General features: G+C 38.3%; 2 protein-coding genes across 3 annotated transcripts; one reads left to right on the top strand and one right to left on the bottom strand.

Moving 5' to 3' along the window:
- Position 1: 1 nt before the first annotated feature.
- Positions 2-7,255, bottom strand: irf4l (interferon regulatory factor 4 like). Of its 2 annotated transcripts, none has more exons than XM_037537738.1 (8): positions 7,226-7,255; positions 6,750-6,954; positions 6,457-6,643; positions 5,992-6,074; positions 5,699-5,819; positions 3,806-4,138; positions 2,748-2,851; positions 2-723 (listed from the first exon to the last, which is right to left on the bottom strand). In XM_037537738.1, the coding sequence occupies exons 2-8, from the start codon at positions 6,921-6,923 to the stop codon at positions 469-471; spliced, it is 1,257 nt and encodes a 418-aa protein (XP_037393635.1). In that variant the 5' UTR covers positions 6,924-6,954; positions 7,226-7,255; the 3' UTR covers positions 2-468. The 2 variants fall into 2 exon arrangements, with proteins under 2 accessions (XP_037393635.1, XP_017579268.1); XM_017723779.2 differs by lacking the exon at positions 7,226-7,255 and adding an exon at positions 5,327-5,434 and having other exon boundaries at positions 6,750-6,958.
- An 8,997-nt stretch (positions 7,256-16,252) lies between these two features.
- On the top strand, positions 16,253-21,187 carry bphl (biphenyl hydrolase like). The gene is made up of 7 exons (XM_017723777.2): positions 16,253-16,460; positions 16,784-16,875; positions 17,300-17,466; positions 17,732-17,885; positions 18,756-18,887; positions 20,286-20,409; positions 20,564-21,187. The coding sequence occupies exons 1-7, from the start codon at positions 16,381-16,383 to the stop codon at positions 20,652-20,654; spliced, it is 840 nt and encodes a 279-aa protein (XP_017579266.1). The 5' UTR covers positions 16,253-16,380; the 3' UTR covers positions 20,655-21,187.
- The last annotated feature ends 42 nt before the right edge of the window (positions 21,188-21,229 follow it).

Below are 21,229 nucleotides of genomic sequence, written 5' to 3' on the forward strand. Positions count from 1 at the left end.
GTGTTTGTTGTTTGAATTTTATTTTTTGGTCTTGTTGATGGTATAAATCCAGGATAATGCTTAAAATGTTAAGGGAAAAACATTCTCCAAGTGTCAAACAGATTGATGTATGTAGACTTATGTTAATGCTACTCTGAACACATTTCCACAAGGACTGAACAGTTTTGCATTTTCTCAGTTGATTCCATGAGCCTTGTCAGAACATTAAATTAAATCTAACTGCTGTTGTATTCAGACTTTTGTCACTGCTGTTTGCATCCTCAAATCCCCTTGTTTGGGTTGTTTATAATGAACAAGAAAGCTGTTGGCAACTGTATTCCGAGTTGCTGTAGAGAAGTTTCAGGAAACAAATGTTCTAAAGCTGATATGAGTAATAAAGTAATAGAGCTGAAAACTAATGTCAGCAGATGGAAGTAAAAATTGTACTAGAAAAAAACTTCTTAAAAAAAAATCTTATGCATTTTGACTCTATGAAACAAGTCTGCTCCTGTATTCAGTCAGATCACTCTCCCTCTTGAGTGTACCCTGCTCTACAGACTGGGTGGAGAGAGGCCAGTCCAGCACAGTGTTGCCATGGGGCTGATGGGGGCTGTTGGAGGGGTATTCCAGCTGCTGGGGAGGCAGCTGGTCCCAGAACAGTGGTGCAAGCTCATGAGCCCTCATGTGATTTGTGCTGCTTTGCTGGCAGAGGAGGAGCAGCTGGCGAGCAAATAATGGCTCCACCTGCGTGGGGAGAGGAAAAAAAAGTCATGACTAATAGTCATGTTAGCACAGTGTTTCTGTAATTCAGGCAATGCATGTTTCAGACGAATCACAATCACAATAAAAGAAACAGTTCTGCAAAAAATCAAGTTTTTGATTTTCTGTTTACCCTAAATGCATCAGCCAAACATTTTGATCAGCTAAAATGTTCAGTGTGCAAATTTGTGCATTTTTAGGTGCCATTTTTGCTTCTTTAGTTTAGAACTGGAGCTGCCGTCATTCTGCACAAGATGATTAAAACAGATGCGCCGTAGAGTAACATGGGTACAGAAGATAAGCAAGTGAACTCAGTCATTAAAATGGGCAGTTACAAATTTGAGGACCACATTTTTTGCACAAATGTGTTTGAACTTAAATATACACATGAAGAAATGCAACCACCAGATGCTGGATCCATCAGTGACTCTCCAGACCCACCTCTTGTCTTTACATGGAATGATATGCGAGTACAAGGTAAGATGGAGGAAAAATTAAACACCGCTTACCTCAGATACCCTTTACTGAGGTGTTATTTTAATTGGTACAGATGTAACTTTACATGTCTGCATCAGTAGGCAAGCAGTGGTACTACCTTTAGATTTCTTTGTTTTGTTTTTGGAAAGTGGAATGCAACACCTCATTTTCCTCGGTTTGTCATCAGTCGATATGCAATGACAGTTTCTTATAGCAAACAAGCCATAAGATAGAGGATGCCAACCCAGATAATCAGAGCAATTTTGTCCTGAACATCTTTGGAGCCACAGCATTTTATTGGTGTAACGTTCTAGCCTTTACTGTAAATGTGTCTGTCTGTAGAATAAACATATTAGGAAACGAGTTGGAGTGCATATAAATACAAATGAGTCATCTCTATGTGGTGCGCAGACTGCTGATCAATCTTCAGGGTTAAACGTGGGTGAATTAGCAGTTATACCAGAGCCAGTTAATGCGGAGCCCAGCCTCTTCCTATTTCCCCCATTATATCAAAAACAGGACTGCAGCATTCCAGAGGGCACCCATGAGTTCTCAATAAATGAGGCTGAGCAGAGCTAAATGGCTAAAAATAAAAAGATTAAAATAGTTTCGAATCACAACCAGAACCTTCCTTTAATTTTAGAACATAGAAGCTTGTATTTCACCAAAAAAAAAAAAAAAAGGTCCTACAGCAAATGGGCTTTTGGCAGTGGGATGCTAGCATTACTGCTACTGAGTTCTTATTGGTGGGTGAGCAGAGCAGCTCAATTGCTGTTGGTACTCACTGACATGATAAATGCTCATAAGGAGCGGTTATAAAGTCCTACAACTTCAGTTCAAAAACGCTTAAAAGTACAACAGTGGTGTCGAAATGTTTTTTGTTGTTCTAAGTTCAGGAAATGAATATTCTTTCATAGTAAATATGTTTAAGCATTTCTAAACTATGATTCTGCTGAAATACTCAATCTTAACCCAGTCACATGTTGCTGACCCCTGCCTTAGGTATTAATGTGCTAACACTACATACCCATGTAGTGATGTTTTCACACCTGGAACTCCTAAAGCTTCAAAGCAGAAAGGTATCAGAAAGCAGGAAGTGTGTACTTAAATGTGTCTATCCATGCCATTAAAATTTTTTTTTTAGTAAAACAAGTTTAAGTACTTTAGCGATGTAATCTGAAGCAAATATGAAGATTTGCTTGCAATATTAGTGGAAACAATTTGTTGAAGTATTTGGTGTATGGAAGGCTATTGTCTTTTAATGTTGGTTACCATCTAACAGATGAACAGCTTCAGTTTTGAGTTAAAGAAATAAAATAAGGACGCCAAACATGTTTGGCTGATGAGTTTCACTTGGGGCAAGTGGAAAAATATATATAAAAATATAACTAAACATGTAATAGGATTGTTAAAATGCTTAGAAATCTTGGTATTTTAAGACGGGAAAAATTGCACTAGTTTCATTGAACAGTACTATAATTACTCAGTTCCAAATGCTGGTTTATGCATTTCCAACTACATAGCAGCTATACCTGCACGGTTATGGGCCTCCTCTGGGTGTTGTGGCACTCCTCAAAAAACAACAGCACCTGGAATCGGGGCAAAGGACGTGCCTGCAAATAACAGGCCTGTAGCTCTGAAAGAGAGAATGAGAATGATCATGAATGCAAGAGGCCATTCTTCCTCTTTTTCTCTCATCTGCACACTGCTGGAATCTGGGGACTGCCACCTGAGCAGCACAGCAGGGGACAGTTGTGCTCTGGAAAGTCCAAGCCACGTTTGCATATCACCTAACAGTACTCCATCACCCTTCTGGGAGAAAGGGTCAGTTGTTGTATGAGTAGTACTTTTTCCACTGAATTACAGAAGAAGTAATGAACAAGAATGTTCTTTCTATATTTATTTATATAACAAGGACAAACATTGTTACATAAAACACAACACACAAATGTATTGCATCTATGTGTTAATGTTGTGCAAGTTAATTTTTAGAATTACCAAGCGCTAATAAAAACTTTGCCAGAAAAATTACATTTTTTTGCTCTTTTTCTCTCCCTGAAGTCCACTTATGTTTATCTGTCCACTTATAATGTATTTGACAAGCTGAAATATAGAAAATAATATAGAAAATGTTGGGTGACAGAAAATAAGCAGTAACATCACTCTTTAATGCTCCTAAAAAGGCCTACTTTTTTTTTTTTTTAAATAACGTTTGTGTGGGTTTATGTACCAAAATAGCCATAATTAATTTTAATGTGGCTATTTCTCAACCTCTCTTTAAAAGGCCATTTTTGTTACTGTGGCTTTAAGATAAATATTTGTAAATGGCCTCTGTTTTGATTGGTTGCCTTGTATTGCCTCTTATTCAAAAAGCAATCCACACTGAAACACTCCTTATAACCCCAGGATGAATGGGTGGAGCTAAACACAAATAACTGAAAATAGGCAGTGTAGTTATATGCAGTGCTGATTGAACAGTACATTTTGAAGCTTTAAAAATAATTACATCAAATTCTTCTTGCAAAAGCAAGTAAAATTTCATTTTCCATATTATATGCCCTTTAAAAGATGTTTTTGTGATTGTCCTAACCTGCAATGAACAGCTGAGTGTCTAGAAGCTTGCTGGTGTGGTCCCTCTCCAGTTTGTTGGGCTTGTCAGTGTAGGGGGCATGTGCCCCCTCCCAGTAGACCCTAGCATTGCAAAGACGACGGGCACACAGGCCTTCTGGAGCCATCCAGATCAAAACACCACGCTCCAGCTCACTGCCCTCACACTGTGGAAGCGGCACCAGTTCTGGTCCTGTTGGGCCTCCGTAGGCCTGGTTTTCCTCATAGGGAGCCAGTCTGCAGCCCTCCACACTGAATACAGTCACATCTCTCACCAGAGAATCTCCACTGTACACACATACCTGTAGCCTGGGGTCTAACACAGGCAGAGGGATTAGAAAGTACATCATTTTACATATAGTATTAGTAAGATACAGATCACATTCCTTTTGACCTTCCACTTGAGCTGGATTAGCTATTATGCTAGCTAACATATTTGCATAAAATTGCAGACAGACCAATCGTTTCATGTTGTTTTACCTCTTACCTTTAAACATGTTTTTAGTGCAGCTTTAAAAAGGTTTTTAATAGGGTTTTTGTTCAATGCAATGCCTGCAGCTAATAACAAGACTTGTAAAATTCTTCACTAAGTACTCAGGACTCGACTGGACCGGCCAAACCCAGAGACTCGAAACTTGACTTGGACTCGAACCCCAGTGGTTCGAGACTCGACTCAATCAACATTTATAAATGTGTTGGTTTTATATATAAAAGTCCTTAAATGTTTTTTGTGGCACTGGCACGTGATCTTTTGATAGGGGGGGGGCGGTTCTCATCCCTCCCTTTTCATTACTTACTAGCAGCTACACACCAAGTCACAACATTTCACACACACAGAGGAAATCTGATTTAAATATCAAATTCGATTACACTGAAATCCGCAGAATGAACTAGTGGGTCCGCAGAAAGAGGCTACATTCAAGCCAATAATTGAAATGTTGCACAAATGTTTTTCACCAACCCTGTACACAACAACGCTCCATCACATTAATTAAAGCACTTCTGACAAAATGAGTCTACAGACTAATCTTAAATGCCGAGCAGATTCTCGTCGCTGCGTATCATTTTATGGCTATATTTTAAATTTTGCAAGCATGGAGAATCATAATGTCTGTAAATAAGTGTCAGGCATCTGATATCTTTTTATCATCTTATGTCATAGTTATATTTTGTTTCTTTGATCAGGTACATTTAACTCCCTTATAATAATGCCCTGGATAATCTGCAGGTTTTGTGGCTATAGCTAGGCAAACATGAAAACACCTGTGCAACCTTTGACTTTAATCTATTTGTATTTACATGGTTTACTTGACAAATGCATTTCAATCATCATTTATCGCATTTCTTTTAATCAGAAAAAAAAAAGTATCCTCCTCAAGCAAGTGTCCAGACGTTTATGCACATTTTGGTGATTTTATTACATTTTCTTAGTCTTTTTTTTATTATTCAATGTCAGAATATGCATAAAAGTGAATGGACAGAAACCTAGCCTGTGTGCGAGTACCTGAGAAAGCCAGAGCCTCTGCTGATCGTAAGTTTGGGTCGAAGTTAATGGGGAGTGGAGGAGGGTCAAAGGCACTGCAGCTATAAAAGGAGCCACTGATTTGGTAACCTACACCAACACCAAACAACACCAAAATACATTTTCATAAATACACTGATATCTGTATCAGTGAAAGATAAAGATGAAGATAAAAGATAACCTTCACATGAAAACTCCAGTTCCCCTTTATGTTGTGTGTAGATTTCAAAAATGACTCTTTACATCAAGTAACATTAAAGTTTAGCATTGAAAAATGATATTTTGTCTCATGAAAAGACATACATTGAATTTACACTAGGCTTACAAATGCACATAAACACATAGAGTCAGTACCATTGTCCCAGTGTGGAGCAAACGAGTTTTGGTTGTAGGGAGAATGAATGTCCGAAACGTGAGTCTGCTCTGGCAGGATGTCTCTCCAGCCTCTCTCCGCTGGAGACATGAAGTTACACACCTGTGCCAAAAACACATCAGACTGCTATGGGTCAGTTTCTCAGACAGGGATTAAACCTAGTCATGAACTAAAGAGCATTCTCAACAGACATTTTCTCTGGAAAGGATTTCTGCAGTCCAAGACTAAGCTTAATGATTGGGGACAGATAAGTGGTAGGTGAAGTGGAGTTTACCTGACTTTGCAGAGGGGTGTATGGTGGGTACGCTGGGTAGCTGTGAGGGCTTGTGAGAGTGGAAGTCTCATAGGACTTTGACCCTGAAACACAACAAGGAGGAGAAGCGATTTGCGTGGTGAAAGAGATTCAGATACAACCATAAGGTTACGGAGTAGAATCGCCGGCTTTCCACCTTAAATGGTGCAGCAGTTACATGCTCGTCTTTGTCAAGCGCCAGAATGTGACTAATTTTGGACTCTTAAGGTGGAACGGGAAACTCGAATTCGAATAAAAAGCTCACAACCAAACTACACAGCCAGAGAAACAAAAGCACGAAAAGCTAACGTGCGCTCGCGCGTCCGCCAAGAACCAAACAACTGAAGAACAAAACAAAAAAAAAAAACAGGAAGAGAAACTGGATTAAAAATATTTTTAAATGTAATGCTACCACGATCCAACTGCAACGAAAAGGAGTCGACCTACCTCTCTTAGTGCCCTCTGGAATCACCCGATAAACTTTGTACGGGTCGGATGTGTCCAGCTGGCTTCTCTCCACGAGCTCCTCGAAGTCGTTGCTCTTGTTGAGCGCGCAGCGCAGGCGCGTTTTCCATGTGGGGGGGTCAGGCTTGTCGATGCCCTCGCGGTATTTTCCCTTAAATAGCGCCCAGGCCTGCAGGGGACGGGACCGGAGAGCACACAGCGCGATCAGGAGACTTTCACCCGACTCATTCCTCATCATTTCTTCACATTTCCCGCATATCCTGCATATAACTCACCTTAAAGAGCGCAGCATCCTCGTCCCTATTGTAGTCCTGCTTGCCCGCGTGCTTCCACGGGATGCGGAACACGGTCTTGTCGCTGTCTTCCCACACCAGCCCCGGATATTTCCCCCCGTCCACCTGCTCGATCAGCCACTGCCGCAGCTTACCGTTCCCGCTCAGCCCTGACATGCTGCAATACCGTCCAGATAACCCGCTGTAACTGAGCAGAGAAGAAAAAGTTATGGAATGAATGAAATTAATGAATTAACAGAGTTTATTATTATTATTATTATTATTATTATTATTATTATTAATCATAATCATAATTTATTCATTTGTAAGCATATATTTTAAAATATATTAAAATATTTTATTAATAAAAAATACAACTACTGTTACTAATAACAGTATAAATAACAATAAGAACAAAATGAAAAAGTGATTAGTTATTAGTATTATTATCATAATTTTACGAAGAATGATGTCCTTACCTCGCCCACCAGATATTTTGACATTTGAAACTCATCTCGTTCCAATTTCACCCGCAACTTTCCTGATTATTTGCGTGCGAGAGGCGCAGCGTCATAGGCGCTCAGGCCGTGGCCAGATGTGCGCCAGTGGTTCCACGAAAGTTCATCACACGCACACACACACACGTTCGCTCAACACGAAACGAGTCTACATGAGTTAAAGATTTTACAATAGCTTTGAATATGTATTGTCAAAGTTAGCTGGGCTAACCATCTAAATGTCAGTGTGAATGACATGCTCCACTGCTGTGCTTTCTTGGGAAAGGGGCCTCTTTTTGCTATTTGAAAGAGGTACTGTATATTCCTTAGTCCTGACCTGCATCTAAAACTACATACTATACTATACTGTACTATACTATGCATGTATAATATTGATGAACGTGAAAATGGTTAGTATGCGATTTATGCCATGGTAAATAAAATGAGTCTCTCACTTCTCAGGAATAGCTCGAAGGGCCAAATTCCCCTCGACTGTGCTGAGAGCCAGGCTGACACTGCACATTTTCTGTTCAAAGTTGAGTCACATCTGTTATTTGATGCTAAACATTCGTTCAGAAATGACTAGACCTGAACCCTGAATACCCTGAGTCCTCAGGGACCTGAATGTTACTCAGCACTCAGCATTCACACACATACACACACACACACACACACACGCACGCACGCACGGACGCACGCTCACACACACACACACACACACACACACACACCACACACACACACACATGCACGCACGCACATACACAGATGATGTTAGAATGTTTAGGTTGTGCCTTGACAGTTGTAAAAAGTGCAATAGCAAACTATTTTTATATTAACTATTTTTATATTAACTATTTTTTTCTGTTTTCCTCTTCATTCATTAATTCATTCATTCATTCATTTGTTCATTCATTCAGTTCGACAGTCAGTCAGTTGGATTTGTGCCAATTTTGGAATAAATGTGTTTCAGCACAAAAAAATAAAGGAATATTCTGTGTTGTTTTTGTTTTGCTCTGTGTGATCTCAGGAAAAGAACTGAAGTGATCCATAAATGACAAGAAACTGGCAGAGAGTATGTGCACATATTACAGTATGTGCACAAATTGTACAATTGGAACCGAAAAGTTTGTGATGGTGATGTACAGCACATGCCACTTTAAGAATATAACTCTATTGTATTAAAAATAATGACTAGTTGATAGACAAATATATTAGCAGTTATACCCATTTTACTAACTGATTTGGCCTGCAATCTAGCCGCTGTCTCCTTCGTCCCCCTCCCTCTCCTGTCACCGAGTCATTTTCCCAGAAATCTGTACATCTTGCGGTTGATGGTCAGGTATTCAAATGAGCCGTACCCTCCCCCAGGCCACCTGTTCATATCTTTATGCTGTACATCAACGATGCCCTTCAAAAACACGCTGAGTCAATACATTACCAAAGACTAACGTGTGATGTACTCTTCTAATGCAATTGTCCCCCTCCCACAAGGCAATTAATCAGAGATACTCACTGTCATCATGGCAATGTATCATCAATGTTGAGTCATTATACAACCTGAACTGAAATTTTAATAATGATCTATGTATCTATTATTAAGTAGCTCTATACAAATTTTCAGAGATCCACATGTTGATTTCAGTTTGAACACACTCGGTTAATCTTCTTGTGCAAATCTAGAGGGGCTCGGAACAAAGGAAAATTGCATGTGTAGAAGTAGAATTACTGCCTGACATACAGGACTGGGCAAAAGTGGACTCCTTGGACACCTAAGCAAATGGTACCAATACTTTTTGTTTTCAAAAAAGCCAAGATGTTGTAAATTGGTTAGATTAGAGTTTCCAGATTTCTCCTTAATGCCACCAGCCATTGCATGTTTTTTTTTTTTTCAAATCCACCAGCAGCACACCTAATTTAATATAATAAGGTATTGTTTAGCCAAACCAGGTACTGAATGATAAGTACAAATGATACTCATCAAACAGGTGTTTGGAAATGAGAAAATAAGCACATTAACATGCAGAAAATCTTTTGCATTAATGATTAATGCTATTTGTATTTATTGTAATAGTGTTTTTCTATGACAGGAAACTTTCATATCATCCTGTCCAAAATCCACATAAATTGCAGTTGTGTTTTATGTCGAGGTAACAAAATATATATACTGACTGCTCTAATGGATTGAACATAAAATTCTATCATGATTTGGAGATTTGCATCAACTACTTCCTGCCAAAAAGGCATATGCTTTTGGGCAGTCCCATATAATATGCATAAAAGTATAATAAGATTTATCCATCCGCAGTAGAAAGATAGAGTAATGACGTTATCACTCTCTAGCTTACTCCCAAGAACCTCCCAAAATGTCTGAAAATTACATTAATAAGATATTCACATATTCATATTCAAATACTCATTTCTTTTCAATTAAGGAACAAATAATACCCCCTTCCCAATCCACCACAACCTTTTTTGCAACTGTTAAGCCAACCAGCCAGCCAGAGACTTTTCAGTGATAGGAAATCTAGAGTCATCATTAAGCAGGTGTAGGGTCCACAGGGACCTGCATGCAAGTCAATGAAGAGATGGATTCAACTACTTCCTTACTAAAAGGCGCATACTTTTGGGCAACCCTAAGTAAAATGCATAAAAGTCTCAAGTGTCCCATATGGAGAGATACAAAGGTGAGGACCCATTAAGTGTGTTACCCCGGGTCTCAGCTATGCTCTGTTGCAGATTTTCACATAATTGTAATGAAGATTAGGATTATATGAAGACCCAAAGACATCATCAAATATGTTGTTTAATATATATTAGAGGAATTTTCATACATACAGTACTGTGCAAATGTCAGAGAGCACCTTGTTGTTTATTTAATTTCCAGTCATAACAGCAATCAAGTACAAGTTATTCATTTTCCAATAGCAGAAAAATGTAGGACACCTTTTTTACAGAAAATCACACAAAGTTCCCAACACTATGTAAAACTCTGTGTTTAATGTTTACTCTTTAATTTTGTGCCACTATCCCTCCCACTATCCCTTAACTCCTCTATTCTTCCAGTCTTAAAATTAAGTTACAGGAGTGTCCTCCCAACAAAAGCCATTGCTGAAGAAATCACTGAAGTTATGTTCCTCTTCAAAGAGGCACTAACATTCACACAAGCAACTACTCAAACTCACCTTAGCTGCCTGGTACATTTCTTTCTCATGAGCTTCAACAATGACTAAAAGAGATTATAAATGGAATAATCTACTTGTATGGAAAAATTAAAACACAATTGAATTTTCTGGTCTTTTGCACATTACTGTAAATTTACATTTGCAAAAAAAAAGTTTTTTTTGTTGTTTAAAGTAATTTAAACTTTGTCATCTACTTGCAAAAATGCACTCAGATAAAACTCCTTAATGAAGATCTTATGAATGTATGTCCATAATGCAGTGCATAAAGCAGAACAGTGGATAACTGTTGTTAATAAGTGTTCTAAGAAATAAACTCCCTGAGTAAATAGTCATATGCAAAATATGTGTATTACATATTTTAATACATCCTCTCTTTTTTGAGTTTAAGACATTGGGGAAAATATTAAATGTGCCATAACTTTTGCACAGGACATATTTTACGTTTTCTTTTTCTCCAACATTGAATTCAGTGCATAAGGAGTAATGCATCAGATCGTGCCCTCTACAGAAGTGTGTTCTCTGTAGAAAATTTGCACTTATTTTCACTTACAAAAAAAGGTATGAAATTGTCACTGGGATGGTACAATCAAAACATGCCATTTCTGCCAAAAAAGGCTCAGGCTAGGAATAAGGAAATATGCATGATGTAATGTTTGCACCATTTCATATGTGTAGCATTTGTTAAATATTTTTGCTGCCTTGTTAAAACTATTTATCAGGGAAATAATGTTTCTACAAATACTACAATATAATAATAATAATTATAATAATAAAAAAAGTGATCAATATTGCAGTAAGACAAAATTTTGCTTTCCCCAAGAACAAATGACAAAGTTGTTTATTAATTTTGTTTACAAGGTTTGAACTTATTAATAGTTCTTACAGTACTTGTAAAACAACATTCATATTTCTTGTAAAATGTTGATACTGATTACTATGCAAATGTGTGATTAGTATGCATAACCGCATCCTGCAGACACACACACACACACACACACACACACACACACACACACACACGCACACACACACACACACACACACACGTCCCTATGTAACTTAGATATTATATGGACCTTTTGAACCAGATTTCAGTCTAAATCCTGGGTCATGACTTTTTGTCAAACATCTTCTAGGGCATGAACAGTTCTATATTGATTTTATTATTCATTTGTTTGTTTTTCTCTGTTTGGTTGTTTTTTGCTACTTTCAGTTTTTCTGTGATGGTAAGGAATCAGTTCAATACCTGACTGTAGTCATGTTTATATCTCAGGATACCAACATCCCCAAATTATTTAATATTGATAATATTTACTCAGAATCAGTTTCGCTATTTTCATTCAACTCGAGGTAAGCTTGATCCTTTAAGGTGAATTCTATAAATTTGCACAAAGAAATCTAAAGGTTCTTGAAAAAAATCATTCAAATCAGAATTGGTCACAACAGTTGTGATCGTGACACCTTATGCCTGTGAAAGATACTTCACAGAACACTATTACATGGAAATTATTACAAGTGTCTTGCCTGTGATATTGTTTTCTGATAGTTTTCCATTAAAATGCATTCTTTTTGTTCATTTATGGTGGAGAAGTAAACGTCGCGGCCAAAGTACCCAAAGAAAATTTTCTACAAATGAACCATTACATGTAAAACCTCAGAAAACACAAGTAAGTTTATTGGTAGTTTTGGACAGTAAATAAAATTTCTATATTGGCACTGGAGACATTTTGGCCCCAGGTTCCTATCACCACCACTGTAAATAATTAATAGGTGTAAAGTTTCTCTAACATGAAACATTTCACCTCAAAACTCTCTAAATGACTGTTTACATCTGAACAACAAAATTGTGCAGAAATCTGTGGTATCCCCCTTTAGAAATCATAGAAAACAATGCTAGACATAAAGTTAACTCTAACAGAGTGCATGGGGGAGACTTTTAGCTTAACTGCGGTACTTCTATTTTGAAACTGCGCCCAAACAGATATGTTCTGAAGAAATGGTATTCCTAATTGAGTATAATTTTAAATTCTCTTTCCATCACTATTCTTTTGAACTTTGATTTTGCTGTTCACACTCACAGAAACTGAAACATGCGCTCAAATATTGAGTCGCTGACCGCACTAGTTTTGGAGCGCTTGTTCTACCCTCCTTCCTTTCTCCTCCCTCCTCCTTCTAACCACCCTGCATGTTTCTTCCTCTCATTCTGAAACATCTAAATCTTTTCATATTAAATATTGAACATTGCAGTGGTACTTTCATGTTTTCATACGGAAAAAAGAGATATTTGTTCTTTATTAATGCTGATAACCTCTCTGTCACTCTCCCATTCTCTCTCTCTCTTTCTATCTCTCTCTCTTACACACAGACACTAATGTACTGCGTTACATAATCTGAGGTGAAAAGTCATTGTCTGGTGAGATTTTTCACACTTTCCATTTGCCTGTGAAAACAGGGAGAAGAAAGTCAGCCTTTCAGGTTTAAATTTCAGTTGTGAGATTTCTCTCTTGAAATAGACGGGGTTTCAAAACATCACTGCGGCTATGAACACAACCCAATGCAAAATTCATAACAAATGATTCATTAAAGAAAACAATATAAATGAATCAAATGGTGAAGCTGAAGAGTGGGTAAAGGATGGCCTACAAGTAACATGACCTATCAGAGTAATAATACAGTACATAGTCTACATAACTCATGAGTCTGTATAGAATGCTTCTGTTTGACGGTAGTTTTACAGTCTGCAGAGCCTGAAATTGTCCTCAAAAGCAGCTTTTTTTCATAGCTCAGGCATATTATTGGTACTCATAGTACTGAGACCAAATGAAGGCCAACTGACAGAGTTGCACATAATTCAGAGGAATTAAATATATTTAAGCATAATTCAGAAGAATTAATTATATATAAGCATTGCAACCCTGCAGAAATTTAGCAAACATAACATTCAAGGCCTGCTGACCGTAAAGGTCATTACAAGTAGAACTATCACCTCTCAAATGCACTGATCAGTTATCTGCAGGAAACCTTAGTAAATACAGTCATTCTTGCACAGCAACTGCACCCTTTGCCCCCCTGTCCTAAAATCCTGCAACAGCTGCTGCCATATTTGTGCTCTCACATACAAAAAAATACACACAGCTTTTTCTCATTTGAACTGAAAGAAAAACCGGAAAACCAGTGTTGCTAAAAGAGTCCAACACCTTGTTCCAGAAGCAAGAAACAGTAAATGTCCTAATCAAATGTGGTGCATGAGAGGAAGCCAGAGGCCATGTACCCTGGACAGATGTTTGCAAGATGGCTGAAAGCTGGGTACTTGGCCCTAATTAAAATGCATTTCTATTAAACAAAATGTAGAGGAAAGTTCTAGACCAGACAGTTATTTAATCAAAATTGTAAGACAAGTAAGCCACAACAAAGTACTACTGTAAAGAAAATAGGCCTGTCTTATGGTAGCATTGAATATATCACATTAGAAGTAGATTCTATAGACCAGAGACATAAAATACTCATGAGTGGCTAGGTTTAAATTCATCTTTGATTAGCCATTCTTTGTTTAATCTGTTCTGTGCAATCACTTTTCATGCAAACATAAATCAGTCAACATATCTTTATATCTAGATTTTATATAAGACATGAGCACAATATCTATAGAAAGGTAGAGTCACAGCAGTATATACAAAAACCTTAGGTAAAGAATATAGAAATTTATCAGCCCCTGGATGACTCAGCTGTTTTTTTTTTTAGTAGGGAAAACTTTAAGCTGCACAATGCCATGGCCTCCACTTTGTGAAACAGGCCTAGCTTTGCCAAGCTGTTAAGTAATGTCAAATAGGCTTAAGTGGTTTCTGACACCGTGTGACATATAGTACCGGGCAACAGTCACTACCCAAAAGAGACTACTCTCTATTTTTACTGCATTTTGCCATTAAGTACACGTTACTCATTTTTAGGTAATATGTCTGAGGAGATCAGATCTAGGATAACCCTTATGCACAAAGAAGGGGAAAGTCAAAAGAAAACAAACAAAGGAAAAACAGGGAAACAGGAAAGACAGAAAAAAACTGAACTCCTAAAAACCATGATAGACCTGGTAGACCACCAACACATTCCCCATCAGAAGAACTGATGAGATCAAATAAATTTGATTAGATAAAATCAGATACAATTAAATCTATCATCTTTCAGAAATAAAACAAAAACATTCTTAACTCATGCTTCAAATCGGAAAAAAAAACAGGTGTTTCTGTCCATCCTTCCACTGTGAGAAGAAAAGGATGTGTAGCTGTCAAGAACCTGTGACAGAAAGAAAGAATTTTGCAAATCATACAAAGAAGTTGCTGTTGTTCTGAGAACAGTGGACTGACCACCTCAGAGTCCAGACCTCAACAATCATAGAATATGTTTGGGATTACTTGGATCCTGAGAAGCAGAAAGTTCAATCCACTTGTAAGACTTTTGAATTTTGACTCAGACTCAGAATTTTGCCCATGCTTTTTATGCCCAAGATAACACATAAATACAATGTCAGAAACTGTACAAGTAAGTCAGTCTTAGAGCTCAGGCAAGTGTTCTGTGGATTAGGTATGCAATTTGTATAATAGTAATCGGTGGCTATAATCTTATATTACCTTGTTAGCTCTTAACCCCAGTGTAAAACTAAAGAAAGCAAACTTTTGACACTGAGCAAGGTCTCACTGATTGACTGAGTTTGAGGAAAGGGAGAAATAGTCTACATTTGATTTTTGGCTGAACTATTGCTATGAGACGTATACTGCTGAGGACAAATATACCCGAAAATCCCCTAAATCCCCAGCCTCATTCTCATATATATATATCACACACACACACACACACACACACACACACACACACACACACACACACACACACGTGCATATATATACACACACACACATGTTCCACTTACTTACACATTCCACTGACCCTCTGAATGATGAATCTCAAGAGAGACTGAGCAGGCCAGAGAGTAAATCAGGGACACCCCCACAGATCACTCCACCTGTGGGTGCCCCTGCAGCTACCCACACAAGTTCACACATGTACACGGACATTTTGTGTAATCATGTTGCATCATTCTTTTTCTTAACTGCTTGAGTAACTTATTATTGCTTGATTATTGTTACTTTGTAATTACAATTGTAATAGTATTTCTGTAGTAGTACCATATAAGGTAGCAACATTACATTTAACTCTATATAGTGCTACCATTAAGGGCCAAGCTGCCTATGCAGATGTGCGAGAGCCGCGTGACTGAGAAGTCCAGGTGACACAGCTAGGAGGCTGCACCCTATCGAAACTAGGCGCAGTCCAGCATGTCACCACATAAGGGCCTCAATGAGACAATAGGAAGTGAAAACCATGTATCAGCTCCTCCAGTGGCCCTCATAAACTGTCATAATCACGGATTGAGCTCACAGCAGGCAGCCACATTAATGGAACAAATCGATTTAGCTTTTCAAACAGATAATCTTGGACTGTACATTTCAATTGAAAGACTCATATATCGCGGAAAATCCTAACTTGTTTTGAAAAAATAAATATTTGAAATAATTTGTGTCAAAACATACAATTTACTACCATACAATATATATATATATATATATATATATATATATATATATATATATATATATATATATATATATATATATGACCATCTACGCTGCAAAACGGCTCGTTTTGAATGAATTCTTTTTATAATGTCACTTGTCGTTCTATGGATGTGAAGAACAGGAGCGGATCCTTCTTACAGGCTGGGATCCGGTTTTGTAGAAAGTGCTGATATGAAATTCAAAAATAGCCTCTCTGCTTTAGAAATGGGACCTTTTCGCACATTCGCAACACTGCCGTGTGCAAACAGACTGGATTAAACGTTTACTTGAATTTATAAGAGCACCAAGATCTTCCTCGTTTTTTTTTGTTGTGATTTTAGCTATGGCGACTCTTCTCTGCAAAAGAAGACTTTGCATATTCGCTGTGCTCCGAAGAGTCTCACCAAACGCACGCCTTTTTAGGTAAACAAGAAATGCTGTGACAGCTAGGCTAGCTTATCGGGTATTGGTATGTTACAGGATGAATGGTCCTGATCAGTAGACAGTATATTTCACTTCTAACTCAGTTCGAGTTTTACACAACCTTCAGAGATTTAGTCATTTAGCTACTGTGACCAGATATGACTCGAAATCGTGAAACTCGGGTTGTAATTTGCGTTGTTGATGAAAGGTGGCGCCAATGTCCTTCGGTCTGTCTGAACTTTAATTATGTGTACATCTACTTTAGCCCTAAATACTTGAGAGTAATGCATTTCTGTTGCTTTTTCCCTCACTATGTGCGACAGCTCTGGTAAAAAGAGCGTAAATGGAGTGGAACTTTTTTACCAGCAGACTGGGCAGGGAGACCACTCTGTGTTACTGCTGCCAGGAGCTCTGGGTGAGCCATTACCTTTATAACAGATCGTGGGCTCTGAAGATCCCATGTATTGTTGGGAATTTCAATCGGTCGATATCAGCGGGGAAAAAATGAATCTAATCTACTCCTGTAACAAAATTTGCTGTCAGCTATGTAGTTGTACTTGTAGGGCAGGGTAGAAGAGTTTTTAAGTAATTTGAGCATATCTTACTTTAAGATGCTGATCTTGAGTGCTTTAGTTAAAATAGCTTTTTGTTAAAAAAAGAAATATCAGAGTTATCTCAATCAAGCTGATACTCAGATACTAGGTTTCAGTACTGAGTGGTATCATGCCATCTCTAGTAGATTCACCAATCTTGAATTTTAGTACAACAGAGCAAACGTACACTTGCTATGCATAACAGTGTTGGAGGACACTTGTGTTCTGTTTCGTCTGTGTGGACAGGCAGTGGCCAGACTGATTTTGGACCACAGATGGAGAAGCTGGACAAGAGACGATTTACAGTGGTGGCGTGGGATCCTCGTGGTTACGGACGCTCACGTCCACCAGATAGAGACTTCCCTCTGGATTTCTTCCACAGGGATGCTAAAGATGCTGTAGACCTGATGCAGGTTAGAGGCTTAGAGTGCTTTTTCCCCTCACTCACATTTAATGAGAGGTAATGCAAAGTTGATTTTATGTTAGTTTGCTGTAGATGGTGAAAAGCATGCACATTTACTTTTATTTTTATTAAATATTGTAATATTGTAATTTATTTAGTTGTGTAAATTATTATGGAGCATGTACTTTACCTCTTGTTCTTATAAGTAAAGCTATGCAACCAAACTAAATTGCTCTACTTTTGGTCTTTCTCTTTGTCTTTTTTTTCTCTCTCAGGCTTTAGGGTTCAGGCATTTCTCCCTCCTGGGCTGGAGCGACGGAGGAATCACTGCTCTCATCGCTGCAGCATTAAACCCTGCCATTATTAAAAAGATGGTGGTGTGGGGCTCCAATGCTTATGTCTCGGAGCAAGATCTCAAAATCTACAGTGGTGAGACAGAGGAGAAGTTTACAATAGTGATAGCAGAAATGAACAAGACCATATCTGACATTCATTTTCTTTCGTAATTCTTGTGTTCAAAGCAGAGTTTTCAAAATAAGTATTCTCTGTGCCATCACGTATTGGATTCAGCTCCATCTAGTCAGAATTCTTTGCAACTAGGTATGTGCAGATTAATACCAAAATAGCAATACGTCCAATCTTTTTTGTGATCAGTTTTTATTACTTATGTCATATATCATGTAAGGCTTACATTCCTCTTCAGTGCAGACAAACATTTATAAGTACAGTCAAAATTACAGTCAATACAAGCACAGACACAGTAACTGTCACACTAATTGAGAAAGACAAGTATAGGTGATGCTTCCTGATGTTTTGCGTTTTTGTCAAAAAAGCATTTGAGCGAGAGAAAGAGATTTACTGTTTTACTTTTTCAGCATTATGAACCTTTTTAGGTCCCAACTGTACTGAGGTTTCACATTTTAGGAAGAAATCTCAGCAGCTGTTGAAGGCAAGAATAAACAGACTAAGCTTTTATGTCCATTTAAACATACACAACATGAAGGGTTATGTTCTAAGTACATGATGTCGAAGTTAAATGAATGTAGTTTTCTTTCAACTGAGCTGTCAAGTTTGCACTAAATACATTAACATTCCAGATACCATTGGCATATGTGACATCAGGTTACGTTTGAAACTCTGGTTGAGTTTAAACCTTAGAATCAGATCAGAGCAAATGATTCATTTTGTTCAAATGTTTCAAATGATTTGGAATATGCATCACCATGACATCACAGTCTGTTGAGAAGGAAGAGAGGGAAATTTTAAATTTAAAATCATATATTGGATACTGTGTTTCAGCGGTTAGAGATGTGTCGATGTGGAGTGAGCGAATGAGGCGACCAATGGAGGAGATGTATGGCCCTGAGTATTTCAGTCAGACATGGGAGAGATGGGTGGATGGCATCAGCCAGTTTGCACACAATCCTCAAGGTGAGACTAGGGTTCTGTTGGGGAGAGGGCTGAGAGGGGAATATACATATGTGTGTATAGACACACACACACACACAGATTCATCACTTTATTAGGTACACCGTTTCAATTGCTTGTTAACACAAATAGCTAATCAGCCAATCACATGGCCACAACTAAATGCATTTAGGCATGTAGAAGTGGGCAAGACAAATTGCTGAAGTGAAAACCGAGCATCAGAAGGGGGAAGAAAGGTGATTTAAGTGACTTTGAACGTGGCATTGTGGTTGGTGCCAGACGCGCTGGTCTGAGTATTTCAGAAACTGCTGATCTCCTGGGATTTTCACGCACAACCTTCTCTAGGGTTTACAGAGAATGGTCCGAAAAAGAGAAAATATCCAGTGAGCGGCAGTTGTGTGAACGAAAATGCCTTGTTGATGTGAGAGGTCAGAGGAGAATGGGCAGACTGGTTTGAGAAAGAAAGGCAACAGTAACTCAAATAATCACTGGTAACAACCAAGGAATGCAGAATACCATCTCTGAACGCACAACACATCGAACCTTGAAGAAGATGGGCTACAGCAGCAGAAGACCACACCGGGTGTCACTCCATTCAGCTAAGAACAGGAAACTGAGACTACAATTCGCACGGGTTCACCGAAATTGGACAATAGAAGATTGGGAAAATGTCGCCTGGTCTGATGAGTCTCGATTTCAGCTGCGACGTTCAGATGGTTGGGTCAGAATTTGGCGTAAACAACATGAAAGCATGGATCCATCCTGCGTTGTATCAACTGTTCAGGCTGGTGGTGGTGGTGTAATGTTGTGGGGGATATTTCCTTGGCACACTTTAGGACCCTTAGTACCAATTGAGTATTGTTTAAATGCTGCAGCCTACCTGAGTATTGTTGCTGACCATGCCCATCCCTTTATGACCACAGTGTACTCATCTTCTGATGGCTGCTTCCAGCAGGATAATGCACAATGTCACAAAGCTCATATCATCTCAAACTGGTTTCTTGAACATGACAATGAGTTCACTGTACTCCAATGGCCTCCACATTCACCAGATCTCAACCCAATAGAGCACCTTTGGGATGTGGTGGGAATGGGAGATTCGCATCATAGATGTGCAGCCAACAAATCTGCAGCAACTCTGTGATGCTATCATGTCAATATGGACCAAAATCTCTGAGGAATGTTTCTGACACCTTGTTGAAAGTAGAAGAATTAAGGCAGTTCTGAAGGCAAAAGGAGGTCTAACCTTTTACTAGCAACGTGTATCTAATAAAGTGGCCGATGAGTGAGTGTGTGTATATATATATATATATATATATATATATATATATATATTTATTTATTTATTTATTTATTTATTTATTTTTTTTTTCTTTTCCCTATCTTCCATTTTCTGTTTAGGTAATATATGTAGGGAGTTATTGCAGTTGATCATCTGTCCCACACTGATTGTCCATGGGGCTAAAGATCCAATAGTACCTTCCTTTCACCCAGAATACCTCCTACGGAAAATCCAGGGCTCACGGTGAGTGGCTGTCAGACAGCATACTTCCCTGGCCTGTTAGGCCAATATCAACAAGGCTGGATGTTGGAGAGAAAAGAATTAATCTAATTCAGTGTTGTAACAAATCTTATCACATCAGTGCTAATATTCTACTGCCATTTTCCTTCCCTCCCAGATTGCATGTACTGCCAGAGGGGAAACATAACCTGCACCTCAGATTTGCCACTGAATTTAACTCACTAGTGGAAGACTTCCTAACCGAGTGAAAGGTACCTGGGAAGAAACGGTCATGTGGAGTCGGTCCCTTTTGAGTACTGGCATCTTCCTTGTGCTCTTAAGAAGTTTTTTTTCTCTCTCACTGTTGGCCTCGGTTTGATCTTAATGATAATGAGGGACACAACAACCAAAATGAAAAATGTAACAATTGTTGCATCTGTTATAAACATGCTAACTCATCTCCTATGGTGGTGCCGCAGTAGTTTCCAAAGTGAGATGTTGAGGTTTAAAGACAAATATGCTCTTTTGATGTTGTATGCTGAAGGCGGGAGGTGGGCTGATTTTTTTTAGAATTTTTTTGTGGTTAGCTAATGGATAAAGATGAAACGCAGATAACAGTCATTACTGATAAGATGCTGGAAATCTTTTCCAGTCATCTAAATTCTAATCAAGAGAAGAGAAGGATCACTGGAGCAAGGGAAATGTTTCCCAGTGATTGAGTGATGTATTGAGTTATGCATACTGGCTTTTGTAATGAGAGATCATTGATGAATGAAAACATTAAAATGATATAAAATAATAATTTTTGTCAAACCATTGAGGTTGAACGTTGCATAATAAGAAA

The sequence above is a fragment of the Pygocentrus nattereri genome, chromosome 4 (assembly GCF_015220715.1).
Source record: "Pygocentrus nattereri isolate fPygNat1 chromosome 4, fPygNat1.pri, whole genome shotgun sequence".
Classification (NCBI taxonomy): domain Eukaryota; kingdom Metazoa; phylum Chordata; class Actinopteri; order Characiformes; family Serrasalmidae; genus Pygocentrus; species Pygocentrus nattereri.